This window comes from Akebia trifoliata, chromosome 14 (genome assembly GCF_017979445.1).
Source record: "Akebia trifoliata isolate Shusen 1 chromosome 14, ASM1797944v1, whole genome shotgun sequence".
NCBI classification, from domain to species: domain Eukaryota; kingdom Viridiplantae; phylum Streptophyta; class Magnoliopsida; order Ranunculales; family Lardizabalaceae; genus Akebia; species Akebia trifoliata.
In genome coordinates, this window is record NC_141388.1 from 11,651,643 (window position 1) to 11,668,485 (window position 16,843).

A 16,843-nucleotide genomic window follows, 5' to 3' on the forward strand; every position below is an offset into this window, starting at 1 on the left:
GTAGACATGTAGAATCTTTTGAAGATGACTATTTAATTAGAGAATAAGAATCCTAATTTAAGAGAATTCTTTTCCTTTTATATAATTATTAATTTGGATAAGAAGTAAAAATGTCAATTATAATTTAATTAGGATTATGATTTATTTTTTAGGTTTTAGGATTTTCTATTTAAAGAGGGTTAAGGCCATTGTAAACAAGGGAGAAAGAGAAGAGGAAGGGGAGAGATCGAGGAGGAGAGGTCATGTAACAAATTCAAAGTATCACTACAAAATAAACGGTCTTCACCGGCGTTTTCAAATCGCCGCCTTACGCTAAGAAAGCGTCGGTATTATATATCAACGGCGGTTAGCGTTTAGCTTGCATTGTGGCGTCGAGGAAAATTTATAGCGGCCGTTTTTTGCGGCGGTTATAGAACCGCTAGAAAAAATATATATTTCCCGGCGATGTTAGGACCAAATTACCGGCGGTTATAAAAATACCGATACAACTTTTTTGGTATACGTGTATTTTCTATTCCTGGCGGTTAGGATCAGCCGGCAATACATACTATAAACGGCGCTTCTTATGAACCGCCACTGAAATAATGTATTAGAGGCGCTTACAAAACTGCTGGTAATATACTATATTAACGGCATTTTGTGGTACCGCCGTTAAATATTGTATTAGAGGCGCTTAAGTAACTGCCGGTAAATTATGATAGTAACGGCATTTCTTAGCAATGGCCGGTAAATTATGAATTAGAGGCGCTTTAATAAACCGTCGTTAATACATAATATTAACGGCATTTCGTTGAAATCGCCGGCAATAAAAATAATTAAAAAAAAAAAAAAAAATTCCCTATATAAAATTGCAATTTGAAAATTAGAAAATTAGAAAATTCCCTAGATAATTAAAAACAATTAACCTGAAAATTAGAAAATTCCAAATAAAATGAGTGAAAATTAACACAAATCGATCTATTGATGTGTTCCCAACATTCAATACTACATACATTGTAAGATCATGGTGTATCTACATTCCATTTTTAAGATCATAATTATGAAAAAATGAATAAACAAGTTATCATCTAAAATTATTCAATTTCATTGTGGAAACTGCATACCTGCTGCAATATCTTACTCCATTCACCCATTATATTTCTTGTCAGATACCAATGGTTTAGGTAATGAATTTAAGAACGGTGAAGCAAATTCACTGATGGATCAAAAGAGTAACAAAAGATGTTAGTGGTACAGATGATTGCTTGAATCCCAAAATTACATGCCCTTAACAGGAACCTTTTTAACAAGACAAGTGTTCATAGTGGAACAACTTATAACACAGAAACTGGCTTTGCATTTATTAGTAATGCGTTCGATGCCTCCACAAAACTAAAATCACAGAAGTTGTGCCAATTCAATGCATTAGCAATTGTATACAGTTTCAAATTCATTGCATTAGAGGAATGTAATTTCATTAGAAAATTATGTTTATAAGTTTGTACTTGTAAATTAGTACAAACTAACGAGTCTGTTGAAATTCTACATCCTCCCTAACCAGTCCCTTGCATCAACCTTCACATCAGTCTTGTTGACATTCTAAATCATTTAACCAGTCCCGCAAGTGGTAATGAATTATAAGTACCTTGTGCCATGGGTGAGTTTTTAATTTGAGGGAATTTATATTTTGTTGTGGGGATTCATGCACTTGATTTCCCCCCTTGTTGGGGAACCCAAAACCTGCATGTGAAAACACATAAAAAGAAAAAAAGTACTGATTGTATGAAAAAAAAAAAAAGTGTGTTAAAGAAAGATGAAGAGGTGGGGGTGTTTTTATAACTGAGTGTAGTTTTGAATATAATTGGTACCATATTAAGAGAATAAGAAGAAAAGGTTAGAGGAGAATAAAAGAAAAGAAAGATAAAAAATGATGGGAATTCATTGTCATTTTCAAGTTTGTAGGCAATCCACTAATAGCAATCCGTATTTCTTTTCTACTTTGTTATTTATGCCATCTCATTTTTTTTCTTTTGGCCCCTCCCTATCTAATAAGTTACATGGAAAAGAAATGAAAGTGGCGTCCTTAAAAAAAAAGGAATGAATATCTAGATTCTAGGTGGATTATTAGATTTGGAATATTGGTGTGTCAATGACAGTAATATATGTTGATTTTGTTTCCAATTTCCAAAAACCTTGACTTCTCTTTTACAAACTATCTTCAAAACCAATGTAGTTTTTGAAGGTTAAAGGAGAGAAAATCTACCATCAAAGAGCATGTTGGCAATTGCAATTACCTCTATTATGTCTTCGAGAATTCATGTAATCAATGAGCAGTGTGCTGCATACTTAACAGACAAACCATAATTATAGGTAGAAACCTATAAGCTTCAAAGGGTAGGAGGTCAGAAATAATATTTGTAGTTGTTTCCCCCTAGTTTCTATAGGAAAACACTGCATTAGATGCAGTAATACCAAGAGAGAATTCAGACATAAAAAAGAGAGACCACTATGAAAAAGTTACATAACCCATAGAAGGTACGTCTTGAAAGGAGTGTTCCACATGATTTCAATATTCATGTCATCCAAGTCCAACATAAAGGTCACAACAGAGATAATGAGGAAATTGCAGAAATAACAAATCTAATTGTAAAACTCATACCACATAGTAATGCATTCTGAGAAATATGGAGCCAATGGTGTGTCAATAAGCACCTATTTATAAAGCTCGAGCAATTGCTGCGAGAGTAGTTGACATCATTTTCACTCCCAACTCACAACACCACCACCAGCAACAACAGTTGGTTCAGTTACTAGCATCATAAGATTCGAATTCCTTCCATAGAAGTAGGTTTTGCTGCAAGAAAAAAAATTCCAAGCCTGTAAGTCTTCTTCCCCAAGTTAAAAAAAATTCCCTAATAATTCTGTCACTCAATTAATGAATACGAGAGTGTAATTTCTAGAAAGATTTCAAGGAGAATATGTTATAATTTGAGACCAACTTATGTTCTACGACACTTTGTGGAAATGCATTTCCAGCTTCCAATGAAAATGCGATGCATGTAGCTATAATGCGATGCATGTAGCTATGATGCGATTCTTGTTACCAACAACTCAGCTTCTAAAAGGACTTTTCAGTACCAAAAGTGTGAGAAGCACGCTCTGGCTTCAATTCCAAACACCAATTATGGTCTCAGCGTTTCAGTGTGGATCTGGTCCCCTAACAAGAAAGCATATGCAACTGAAAGTTCATCGAACAACTAAGATCTTCCGAGACTGCCTACACCATCTAGAGTAACAAGTTGGGAGGTTGGGCTAATCAGAAGAGCCATTCCGATATACCCATTCATAACCCTACTCTGCCCATATTTTGAATGTTTGTATTAACAGGTTTTTTTAAGTTAAGCAATGAAACTATGTACCAAGCGAATACTAACATCTCTTACGTTCATCTATATAGGCTGATCTAACAGGCGGCTACTACGATGCTAGTGACAATGTCAAGTTCAATTTCCCCATGGCATTCACTACTATAATGTTGTCATGGGGCACACTTGAATATGGAGGGCATATGGGCCACAGACTACCTTCTCAAGTGTGCCACTGCTACCCCAGGCAAGCTTTATGTCAGTGTGGGTGATCCAAATGCCTATCATAAGTGCTGGGAGCGCCCGAGGACATGGACATTGTTCGCTCTGTCTACTCTGTTTCGTCGGGGAATCCGGGCTCTAATGTAGCGGCAGAGACCGTATAGTAGCACTCCTGCTGCATCCATGGTTTCTATGTAAGTTCTTATATAATTCACAAGTTGTCCCTTGTTTCAGATGAATTACTTTGGGGAGCATCATGGCTGCTAAGAGCGACCAACGATGTTTTTCTTACTATAATTTTATAAAGTCGTGGGGGGCTAATGATGCATCAGACATCTTCAGTTGGGGGCTATGATACCCAACTGAAGGCAATGTTGGCTTTGGCAGTGTAGGAAACTCAGGTCGAGGCAGCACTTCAGGCAACTTCGGCACTTCAAGCTTGGGCAAAGGTGTAGTTCAGGCTTCACCACCTCAGGCTTCGGTAAGGATGGGACATGTGGCATCGGTGGAAGTTCAGTCTTAGGAAAAGGTGGCAACTCAGGCTTTGGCAGTGTAGGTACCTGTGGTAGAGGTGGGGAGTTTGGGCTTTGGTAAAGTTGGGAATAGGAAAAGGAGGCAATATGGGCTTTGGAAACTCTGGAATATTAGGCAAGGTGTTTCCAATAGATGGCGAGATGTGTGGGTCAAATCGGTACTCATCACTGATAGAGTGATGAAGAAAAAAAGAGGTATGACAGAACTTAGTTGAAAGTTGATAAAGTGATCAGATTTTACTTGGATGAGAGTAAGTAGTAGAATTGAGTTAAGAATGCAAGATATAAAGAGAATTGGTTGCATGGATTTATAGGGGAAGCTGAGGAATGGACGTGGCATTTGGAAGGGTTGGTTGTTGAGGTGATCATTAGATTTCCTGTTTGTTTAATGGCTCTAAACTAATTATCATTAATTGCACTTGTTCCAATTTCTCTCTTGTACATGAGGGATGAATTGTGTTTATTAGTGTTAAGATTAACAAGAATGCCATATAAACAAAAAGCTGGAATGAAGGAAATAATCAAAAAGAAAAACAACAATCTTATTAGGGGGAAACAAAACATACCAAGCTCTCAATCATTCAGCTTGAAAAGAACAAAAATATGCATCAATGGCACTCATTAAAACTACATATGTATTGATGGCATATTCATCTTTACAAAAAAAAATTGTATACAGAAAAATTTTACAAAACAGAATTGTATACAAAAAAATTGCACACCTTTGATGAAGCAACAAAAGCCTCCAGTGATGGATGATTAAAGATCATGACATACAAGAAAGAGCACCAGTTGCAAGATGACTCTTAACACAACACACTAATACACCCAAAAAAAATCTCAGCAATCAATGAATACATGTTTCCTTCACTTTAGCCCATTCAGACTCCACAAGTAGAATATATATATATATATATATATATATATAAGTATAAGCTCAACTACTATACAAGATATTCGAGATGAATATACCTATTGGGAATCCTAATATCTTGATCATAGATAACCATCTATCTTTCAATCAATAGTGTCAATATTTAGATCGCATTATGATGAAGTGTGTAAATAAATGGACCAACTCTCTCCAAATGCCAACATTTAAGGTAAAGTAAAACCTCATATACAAACTTAATTCTAACTAAAATATTACAAAAGAAAATCAGAAAAAATAGATGCAGTAGTAATTACCAGCAGAGATTTTAAGCAAACTAGTAAGACATTTTCTCTTATTTCACTACAAAGGGATAAGAAATTCAAAGATGGATTGCAAACATGCAAATTCAGACTCAATTCCAACTAAAATATTTCAAATCGAAACAGAAATCCTTCGAATGAGGTTTGAAGAAGGATCATCTCTTTTTCTGCCTATGTATATTGATTGTTCAATAATAAGGATCATCTCTTTGTCCCTAACACGCGGAGCTAAGCAAAGCATAGCATGGAGTGACACTTGACACAATGTGGGTGGAAAACTACATATCACCTTTAGAGGATACTGGCATGTTTCAATCATGGGCAGATGACTCAATATACATCTTTTCTACTACACTTGGTGTGACAACTTTCGCTGATTAAAATCTCAAAATCAAATATCCTCAAAGCATGCCTGCCTATGTTGCATCGACGTACATCTATCCAACTGCTTGATCAATGGGACCAAGCTCAATCACAAACTTGAATTCCAATCTGACATGGTTTTCCAAATTGACCCAGGGTTTCTTTACTTGGTTAGAAGGTGACTCACATTCTCCCCGCAAGTTTTACACTCAACAAAAATAAACAATTTTTCTGCCCCATAAGAGTTGTGCAAATCCACTAAGATTTCTTCCCTCACGGTCATAGGGTGTGTGGTAGGCATATAACATCTCTTTCACGATGTGGACATAGCAACACAAACCTAGTCTCCTCTACGTCATAATGGAGATTGGTAGTTGGTTTGAAATCCAAAACCCAGGGCTACAGAAACAACAGCCCTCTTACATGGACTGGAATCATTCAAGGCAAACAAAGGTGTTTGTTTAAAATAAAATAAAAAAATCAGAGAAGACCTTGGGAATAGAAGTTGACATATATCTATGACGCACACGTGTAGGCTTAGAGAAAAAAAACACAAAACCTTGAAGTTTTCCCAAGATATGAATAGAATTATTGACCGGTCTCCATATCCATTTGAAGCCATTTAGCATTCTATGTTATATCGAACCTTAAATTGCACTTCGCATAGATTTACCATTGTTATTTACCAGAAGAACAGAAGATAGAGGAATAAGCAGTCTAATATGCAAGATATCATGCTACCGACAATCAACATACATGGAAAATAGTGTCACAGTTATATATATATATATATATGAAAAAGCAGTCGCTAACACTTAACAAAGAGGAAAGCAGCAAGTACAATTTGAGAACTAGACATTTCCTTAATATTTACGTCCAAGGAAGACCACAAAACAGAAGCATGTCAAAAGTTCGAACGTAACCAACTCTAAGAACACGTATATGATCTATTGATTGCTAGTCTCGTCCATAAATAGGAGGGGGAAAAAAGCTAAGATAGACAAAGGAACCAACCTCTTCAAACTGAAGATAAATGTTACGCTTAGAAACAACAGAGAATTTTGCAAAAACAAGCAAAGTTGCACCTTCCTCTTCCTCTATATGAAAGAAGCAAAAAGAGTTCAGTCAATGGACACAAATATTGTAGCAAAAGCAGATATGAACACTCTTTCAATATTATAATACATGGCTTTGGACAGAGTTGAGTGCAGTAGAATAGAGAAAATTATTTGTTCAGTCAACCCAAATCTTTGGGTTTGGACACTCAAATGGGACAGATTATTGGCATGATAAGAAATGTCACAACATATTTAGAGACCCTGAATGTACATGGTATGAGTATGTGACAACATATTCGCTTTTAAGCTCATTAATAATTAGATTGAACATTCTCGTCTTATTTAACATTTGTTAAAAGTTCAAGCTCAATACTTAGTGAAAAAAAGAATGCAGGATTGTACCACTAATAAGGTTGGGATACTCCAACACACAACATAGCGGACAACGCCTCCAGTTTTATCATGACATTCAAATTTCTGGAAGATTTGCCCAACCTACATAAAACATGTATGTAAATACAATTAAAAAGAGATTACCTCCTCATATTCAAAAGATTCGCCATTAAGAACTTAATAAATTAAGATATTGTTAGATTGTGATCCAATACAATTAAAAAGAGATTACCTTCTTTAAGTTGTCGTTCTTGCTGTAGCATGGAAGTTGCAATTGTCTTATGCAAGACCTCAAGTTGCGCAGTCAATTGAGACTGAAATTATTGGATAAGGGTTCTGTTTCCATCTTCTAGTTTATCCTTGCAATCTACAAACCAACCACAAATCGTAAAAGTCCCTCGTGTCGCAGCCCACACGGTAAGACATAAAAAACGCCTAGAGGTCGTGGGTTCAAGTCCAGCTTAGCCATAAAAAATGATTTTCTAAGTGAAATTGAAGTTATGACAACAAATGTAAATGAACAAACAGAGTCGAAGTAGTAAGAGAAGAGACGAATAAGCAAGTAACACCATTAAACTATCCTAACATTATGGATGTTCTAAACTGTCATACTTAGATACTTCAAAGTTATAGTTACCTCTCCAAAAGCCTTGCACCATCAACAGTTTACGATAGAAATTTCAGCTCCAACAGTCATCCGGGCTTGGGACCATCCTTTTCCCTCCTCCTCTATCCGGGCTTGGGACCGGCAATGTAAAACATATAATTTTACATTGGCAGAGTTAAAAAGGGGTTGGTTAACAAAAAAAAATAGGTATAAAAGAAATCATAAAACATACGTAGGTAAAAAAGTCTATGTAGTGATCGATTTCATGCAAACAACTTGCATACATCAAAGATGAGAATGCCATACCTACTGATTTGCTGAATCTTCCAATCCATTTCATCTATTTAGGTCAGTAATAGAAACAATCCTAGTTTTTAATATTTACAAACCATTATCATAAGTTTTCCATAAGTAAGTAAACTAACAAAATCATAAGTTTATCTCAAAAAGCAAGTATCACAAACTATCATCCAAAACACAACATTCACTTAATAAAACTAACTCAAAAGTTTTTCTGACAAAAGAACGCATGAAATCAATCATCTGGCGGCTGTGTCGATGAGTCCGATGGAGTTGGGAACGTACAACCCGGTGGAGTTGGGAACGTGCCGCCAAACTATAATAAACATAAACATATTAGATACATATATATTTTATATAATATAATATATCTATATCTATATATATATATATATATATATTATATATATATATATATATATATATATATATATAAAAGCTTAATAAATATAATTTTTTACTTACACATCGTGATAGGTTCATAACCATCTGTGCGAGATTATCAAACTCAACTTTATCAGCTTGTCTTCGTCGTTCGGCTTCATCCTTATCAGTCTGTCTAAGTCGTTCGGCCTCAATCCTATCGACTTCTCTAAGCCGCTCAAACTCAATCCTATCGGCTTCTCTAAGCTGCTCAGCCTTAATCCTATCAACCTCTCTCTGTTTCTCTATTTCATTCCTACCATCTCGAGCTGATGCTCAAAGGATGACCTCTCATTCTCGCGTTCCGACCTCTCACCAGCCAAATTCTCTTCTAATGTTCTTATCTTCTCTCTCAACATGGTCATCTCTTCACTGTTCATAGAAGAGGATGAGTCTTGACTAGATGATGACCCCCACAACTTTGTGGGAGTCGGACCCAACCCAAATCCACGAATACGACCGGGTCTCTCTGCACCCATGACCTGACTAAATACATCATTAGGTCCACTTGTATCCTTTGACCCTTCTGCTAAATTTTCGAGTATTTCTTGCATCTCCTTCTACAAAAAAGTTATTAATGTAAATTTTATAATTACTATATATTTTTTTGGAGTTCTATAAAATAATGTAATTGCACTTACCATTTTGGTAGCAGCATCTTCATCAACAGGCACCCCATCTTTATGAGAATGGGTCATTATCCACATTTCAGCTCTACTGGGGGGTATGCCAGTGCCATTTTTATCTTCCTATTAATACATTAATGAGAAAATAATAGCTAATCACATTATTATATTAAAAGAACAATGATAATGAACTAAATATTATTATGGTTTATAATACCTCTTCGTGACGAAAACAAGCAAAGCTCTTTGAACCAGATGTATGTAGCATTGTTTGCTGCGAGCGATTCTTCTTATTTGTCTTACTTCGGCGCTGTATTAAGGACAAACAATTAATAAAAATTACATGTGCAATGGTAACAAATTTGAAATATTAAACATGTACCTGTCCTAACTCTGAATTCCAATAATCTATGAGTGCTGCCCATTGCTCAATAGGAACACCATCGGGACGATGCTCATATCGGGTTGCATCATCATCGTACACATCGTAAATAGTACGTTTAAGACCACACTTGTAGTCCTTCCATTTCCTACCCATTGTTTTCATGATAAACGGGCGATTCTCTATCATAATTTCAAATTTTTCCTATATATATCAACATGCCAATCAAATATTATATCATTCTAAAAGTTTTCAGTAAAGACAAAAATAAAATGTATTATTATTATGTTAAGAAATATTTTACCTACCAATAACATTTGCCACGCGCGTTCTTTGTCTTCATTATCGATCTTTCTCCACGATTGAATATCTAATCGAAACATACGTGGATCTCGAGCTATAACCCCACAAAAATTAGACATCTTTGATACATGCTTTCCAAATGGTTGTTTAGCATGATCAAATTGTACTTTTAGTCTCTTGTTTGGTGGGAGAGAAAATAAGCTCAAGCACCTTGTTGGACCCCTTCTTTTCTTGGTGGTAGATCTAGATGAGCCCCCACCAGTCTCGTTCTGTGATGGACATAACTCATCCTCTGAAGGGTCCATCTAAGACATGCAATAAACAAAAGAGTTAGCACACAATAAATTATATAGAAAATAAATTAAATAATTAGTAATCATTTCTAACCAAATAAACATACCAATTAACATTCTAAGTTTCGATTGATTGTGGAACCCTTACAAGCAACAAATTTAATTTCAATAACTCAAATTACCAGACAAATAAGAAAACTCCAACCTTCAAAAGGTAGATCCAATACAAGTAAACAATAGTACCCAATACAAGTTGGGTATCTTTAAATATCAAATTACCAGAAATATAACAAATCCCATAAAACTTAACCCTTAATTATTAACCAAAAATCAAAAAATTCCTCCATAAATTTCCTGAAACCCGTATAAGCATACACAAATCAAGATTCTATACAAAACCCAGCATCCAAGCAACAATTATACTAAAGAAATCCATAGTTCTATAAAGAAAAATAAATAAAAATGAACAAAAGTCATATATAAAAAAATTATTTCAATAATACCCAATACAAGTTGGGTATATTTCAAGATTAAATTATCAGAAACGGAACAAATCCCATAAAACTTAATCATTAATTATTAATCTAAAATAAAAAAATTCCTCCATAAATTTTCTGAAACCTGTATAAGCATATCCAATTCAAGATCTACACAAAACCTACCATCCAAGTAACAATTTTACCAAAGAAATCCATAGTTTTATAAAGAAAAAAGAACAAAAAATCCAAAATTCATGAAAAAATCTGGTTTAATAATACCCCATACAAGTTGGGTATCTTTCCAATAAATCAATTTCTCACTATGAGAAGAAATAGAGGTTAGCTGTATATATACATGGGAATGGTTCAGCAGCCCTAAAGTTTGCCACACATTGTGCCAAACATTTTTTAAAACATGGGTTAGAAGTTTTGGGATGAGCTGATTTTTTGTGAGGATGATCTCTATGATGAGTAGATCATCTTCACCAAAAATCAGTCAATTCCAATACTTCTAACCCCATCAAAAGTGATTTACAAAAATTGGATGGTCCACGATTCTTCAACTTGTAAACTAGGATTAGAAGTTTCAAAATGAGTTGATTTTTGGTGAGGATGATCTCTTCACCGTAGAGATCATCCTCACAAAAAATCAGCCTATTCCAAAACTTCAAATCCCATCAAAAGTGATTTGCAAAAAATATTTGACAAACTTTAGGGCTGCCGAACCGCTCCCTATATATATATATATATATGGGTCCCGTTCAATGGCTAACTTTTTGACAAAACATTTTTCAAAACATGAGTTAGAAGTTTTGGAATGGGCTTATTTTTGATGAGGATGACCTCTATGGTGAGGAGATCATCATCACCAAAAATCAGCCCATTCCAAAACTTCTAACTCATGTTTTGAAAAATGTTTTGCCAAAAAGTTAGCCATTGAACGGGACCCTATATATATTTGCTTATCGTGGGGTATGCCCACCTTCGGGTGAGACTAATCCTAGTCACACACACAGCCCCCCTTCAAAAGTCCTACACGCAATTGGTATTTTAACATCCCTATTGAAAATGCTCTTAGGACGACTTACCTCTATGGTCTTTAGAGCCAATTTAATGCTTAACCACCATCTTAGCCAAAGAGAGGTACAACCATCCTCATTAGAATTTATTGCTCAACCAATTGTCAACTCATTAACAATCTTTTTCTCAACTTTTCATCCCTATTTTTCTATTATACCTCTTTTCAAAAGTGAGTTCACTAAGTTCAGATTGGGCAATTATCCAGATATGGTATAAATAATATTATTTGATTTTTTTCACCAAAATCCATCATCTTCAATCACCCAAAAACATCCTATCTAGATATTAGAAGAAAATAAAATTTTGAGATTGAATAGTAAAAATATTATATTATTCAACGACTAATCAATAAATCACTTCTTAATTTATAGATTCACAAATTTAATCGATTGATCCCTCGTTCAGAGAATTTTACAAACTTTTCAAAAAACAAAAAAAACACGAATCTTGTAAACATTTCCAGAAGATATGCCCCTTTATTGATCAACAATTTTTATAATTATCACATATAAGACTACTGTCAACAACATCCCTACCAATCTATTTGGACTTATTCTATTATTTTCCTTATTACAATCATATAAAATACAACCAAAATTAGAAATAGATCAAATACCCAAAAACAAAATAAATACCCTTAATAACCCTTAATTATTAATCAAAAATCAAAAAATTCCTCCATAAATTTTCTGAAACCTCTATAAATATATCCAAATCAAGATTCTACACAAAATCCAGCATTCAAGTAACAATTTTACCTAAAAAATCAATAGTTCTATAACGAAAAAGAACAAAAACTCCAAAATTCATGAAAAAATTAACATTCAAGAAGAAAATAAATGAGATTTATCAAAGTAAATAAGGTTTAACAAAAAATCTTTACAAACCTCAAATCTATAGAGCTTGTACGTCTTTTGTAGGGATGAAAACTGTAACAAAGACGATTTCCCAAAAACGATGAGAGATTTGGAGTTAGGACAAGAGAATGAGATAGAAAGAGAGAGTCCTGATAAAATAACAGCAACAAATTGAACTCTACGACTTTTGTAGGGATGAAAACTGTAACAAAGACGATTTCCCAAAAACGATGAGAGATTTGGAGTTAGGGCAAGAGAGTGAGATAGAAAAAGAGAGTGCGGGAAGGAGATGGAATGAAATCAAGGGAGACGTACAGTGAAAGAGGGAAAGAGAGGAAACAAAAATGAAAGATTGGCGCCAAAACATGGGTGATTCGTCGACGATTTCCCAAAAACGCTGTCGATGTTGCTGTGTTGGCGGCGGTTCACGGCAAAATCGCCTCTAAAAATGATTTTTTCTAGGTAAATAGAATTGGGTGGCATTAGCAAAAGTTGGTGTGGCACTAGAAACTCTCTTATTCTACCCAAATGAGTTGAGATTTAACTCTATGTAAGATTGTCAATGGATGCTTATCGATTTGGATGCAGAAATATCTAAATTTAAATCCAAATTTTTTATCTTCTTATTCGAATTCGAATTCAAATCAGATAATATACGATAATTTCATTATTAAAAATAATTATTATATATTATATTATTTATATAAAAAATTAATCAAAATAAATAATATATTTATATTTATTTCGATTCGGATATTATCGAATTCGAAATGCCAACATCCGAATCCATATCCGATAAGGATTCGAATATATAAAGCTGAATTTAAATTCAATATCAGAAATTTTCAGATAATATCCGATTTTTTGAATTTGAATTTTCTTCTATCCATTCACACCCCTAACTCTATGAACATCTAAACCGATTTAGATACAAGTTTTTTTATATTTATTTCAACCGATTTTAAAACTCGAGAACTTAAATTGAATTGATCTCCAACTAATCTAAAAGGATAAAAAATTTGCAAGTCAACTCAGATGAAATAAATAAATATATTTAACATATCAGTATTTTTAAGATACATCTCCTAAAAAATATCATATATAACCAACTAAATTGGTTGAGTTTCTGACCCAAGGTGGTTCATTTTTGGGATAATTTAGTCGAGATGAATAGTTAAGTCAGTTGATCTGCGAGAGTTAACTTGGCAAGTTGGGTTCATAAAGTTTTAGGGTCAAGACACCTTGAAATCCAGTCAAGTGAAATTGACTCGGTCAAGTTTTGAGTTGACTCAATGAGTTCTAAAATTATGATTTTACGTGTTAATGTGTAGGAAGGTGAATATTCCATTGTGCACCCTGTGATGTCAACCATTTCATCAACTGGTCTTTGGATAGTTTGAGAAATATAGGGAGTGAAATGGTGTCCTCAAAGAGATCTGTGGCAATTACTCATTCAAATTTTTTTTCCTTGTTAGTTGTTAATTTATTTTTATTTTTTTTAATGGTAATAACAATTATTATTTAAGATATAAATTTGGATATTTTGTGAGTGTAGGGGAGAGAAGCTAAACTAGACAGCTTTAGAAGCATGGACGAAAGAGAAAAAGGCCTTAGCTCTTGAACACACACTCAAATTGTTTAATGAGATAAAAGGAATATTTTTTAGATAAAATTATGAAAACATGTGCAACTTTTGTTAAAATTCCCATTCAAGTACACTATTCATTTTACTTCAAAAAGCATGCATAATGAGATTGCAGAGATTTTAAAGTAATGATTTCATCTCTCTTATAAAAAGTAATGAGATCACTAATATTTATTCGAAAAGTGACAATCTTGCTAAAAAGTTAGCGAGATTGCTGCTTTTTATATTTTGCCACTTATAATTATAATCAAACAAACTAAATGTGTTAATGGTGAATCATTAATTACTACCATTAAAGACTGTATTATCGACGTTTAAAATGAATGGATTAAATTATTAGCGATTCTAAAGAAAAAAGCTGTTGTTTCATGTGTATCAACGACACTTGATGACCATCATTAAGTCTTTTTTATACATTGTTTCAAGCTCATTAACGGCGTTTTGATTAAAATGCCGTTATATAAGTTATATTGCCGGCGATTTCGTAGCAAATGCCGGTGTTTCATGTATATTAGCAGCATTTTGAAAACCGCGTTATATCTATTGTTACATTTTTGAAAAATACCTAAGCTAAATAACGGCGTTTTCATCAAAACGCGGTTATTTGATAAATATTACCGGCGGTTTAGTAGGAAATGCTGCTGTTTTACAGGTATTAGCGGCACTTTTGGAACCGCCGTTATATCTATTTTCTACATTTAAAAAATATTCAAGCTAATTAACGGCGTTTCTATTTAAACGCTGGTATTTGATAAATATTACCGGCGGGTTTGTAACAAATGCCGGTGTTTCATATGTATTAGCGGCACTTTAACAACCGCCGTTATCTCTATTTTTACATTTAAAAAATATTGAAACTAAATAACGGCGTTTTAATAAAAACGCTGTTATTTGAGAACTATTACCAGCGGTTTAGTAGCAAATGCCGCTGTTTTACAGGTTTTTAGGCACTTTTTAACCGCCGTTATATCTATTTTATATATTTAAAAAATATTCAAAGTAACTAACAGCGTTTTCATGTAAACGTCGGTATTGTACTATATTACCAGCGGTTCTAAACCGCCGTCTAATATTTAATAATATTTAAAAAATATTAACGATAGTATTACGGGCGGTGTAAGGGAAAACGTCGTTATTGATCTGCAATTAACGGCGAAGTTTAATAAACGCCGTTATATTTCTGCCGCTAAAACTACTCGTTTTTGTAGTGTATAGTGGAACAGCTAATCAAATCTGTGGACGTAGGTACGTTTGTCGAACCACGTAAAAAATCCTTGTGTTTTTTTACTTTTTTCAATTTTTTTTTATGTTCTTTTGTTAGTTTAATAATGTAATCATTATAAAATCAACCTCTACAATTGACGTCATTCGTGGGAATCAAATATGAAAGAACGAAAAACCATGCAAAATGGTCAGGATTTCAATCAAAAGTTAGGGGTTGTCCTTAAATCAATCGTCTACAATTTTCGGGTTTCAATCTAGATTCATCAAGGGAAAATGATTTATTGCTCGGATTTTGATAGAAAATTGAGTTAATACTATGAAAAAATAATCTATATGAGCAAGTCCTCAGTGGCTGTTGGTTAAGGCTAATGTAGATGGTATCTAATTGTAGCTTGAACATGGGTAACCAGGTTCGTTGTTTTATGATCTTGATATAGTCAGGTTCTTTCACTACAACCAGGGAACCTCGTGAATAAATGTTGTTAAATCTGTGGTACATCCAGGATGATATTAGTATACATGGTGCATTAATGGAGGTGCAAAGTTCATGCGCATCGCAAGAGGTATTTTCCTTATTTACTATATAATCCTATGTACATCATTTGCAAGATGGGGGCTTCGATACAATCATGGCGTATCAACAAAACCTGGCTTGGAAACCTATTAATACAGGCATTGGGACAAAATCACATGAGGTAAACATGTCCACAGCTCCACATCCTTTTTGTTATGTAACATAGATAATCGAAGAAGATAAAAATGTTAGTTTTAAGAGGTTATTGTCAAACCCATATTTTTTTAACATGAATAAATATAAAAAGGATAAAGGAATCAGTTACTGAGTGATTAAATTCCTCGGGGGATAACTTCACGCCCATAATAAGGGTTTCACGTGACCCAATTTGTTATTTAAATCAACTCGACATAAAAACAACATGAGGGCTAATGTGTGGGGGTTCAATTTAGGCCCATAAAATGAATCCCATGTGATTCAATTTGCTTTGATTGAATGGTTTAATTTATTATTCAATTTCTGACCCACAAATTAAATAACACACACGGGGGGTTAATGTAAGCCCAATGTGTGAGGTAAAATTTTTAAAGTTGTACCTAGGGACTCGATCCAAGTATAATTTTAAGGACTTGAGGGGTACACAAAAACGAATCCGACCTCATTGTTGGTCGGGTACACAAAAATGAGCCCCAACCTTATTGTTGGTCGATCGTTGCATAAGATGAAAATTTGACCTTTTTAATGGTCAATACACAAGATGAAAATCCAACCCATTGAGTTAAATGGTACACTTGGGGGCTCAATGTAAGTTTGGTTAGTAAGGTAAAATAGTTAATTTGTACTTAGGGGCTTGATGCAAATATAATTTTAAGGTCTTGAGGGGTGTACAAAAACGAATCTGACCTCATTGCTCATCAGGTACCGAAAAAGGAACCCCGACCTCATTGTTGGTAGGTCGATGTGTTTCGCGTATTTAGTCCCCCATGTTTCGAAATTGATGACA

The 16,843-nt window shown here is 34.2% G+C and overlaps 1 protein-coding gene across 5 annotated transcripts; it reads right to left on the bottom strand.

Moving 5' to 3' along the window:
• Positions 1-1,504: 1,504 nt before the first annotated feature.
• Positions 1,505-12,904, bottom strand: LOC147386267 (uncharacterized). 5 transcript variants are annotated; one of them, XM_086424187.1, is made up of 13 exons: positions 12,488-12,904; positions 9,754-10,053; positions 9,446-9,649; positions 9,281-9,373; positions 9,079-9,186; positions 8,480-8,997; positions 8,021-8,330; positions 7,745-7,845; positions 7,340-7,474; positions 7,117-7,209; positions 6,671-6,753; positions 2,639-2,833; positions 1,508-1,719 (listed from the first exon to the last, which is right to left on the bottom strand). In XM_086424187.1, exons 2-6 carry the CDS (start codon positions 10,051-10,053, stop codon positions 8,683-8,685), a joined length of 1,020 nt encoding a protein of 339 aa, XP_086280313.1. In that variant the 5' UTR covers positions 12,488-12,904; the 3' UTR covers positions 1,508-1,719; positions 2,639-2,833; positions 6,671-6,753; positions 7,117-7,209; positions 7,340-7,474; positions 7,745-7,845; positions 8,021-8,330; positions 8,480-8,682. The 5 variants fall into 5 exon arrangements, with proteins under 5 accessions (XP_086280314.1, XP_086280311.1, XP_086280310.1 ...); XM_086424185.1 differs by having other exon boundaries at positions 1,507-1,719; positions 2,692-2,833; positions 7,745-8,330; XM_086424184.1 differs by having other exon boundaries at positions 1,507-1,719; positions 7,745-8,330.
• Positions 12,905-16,843: the final 3,939 nt, after the last annotated feature.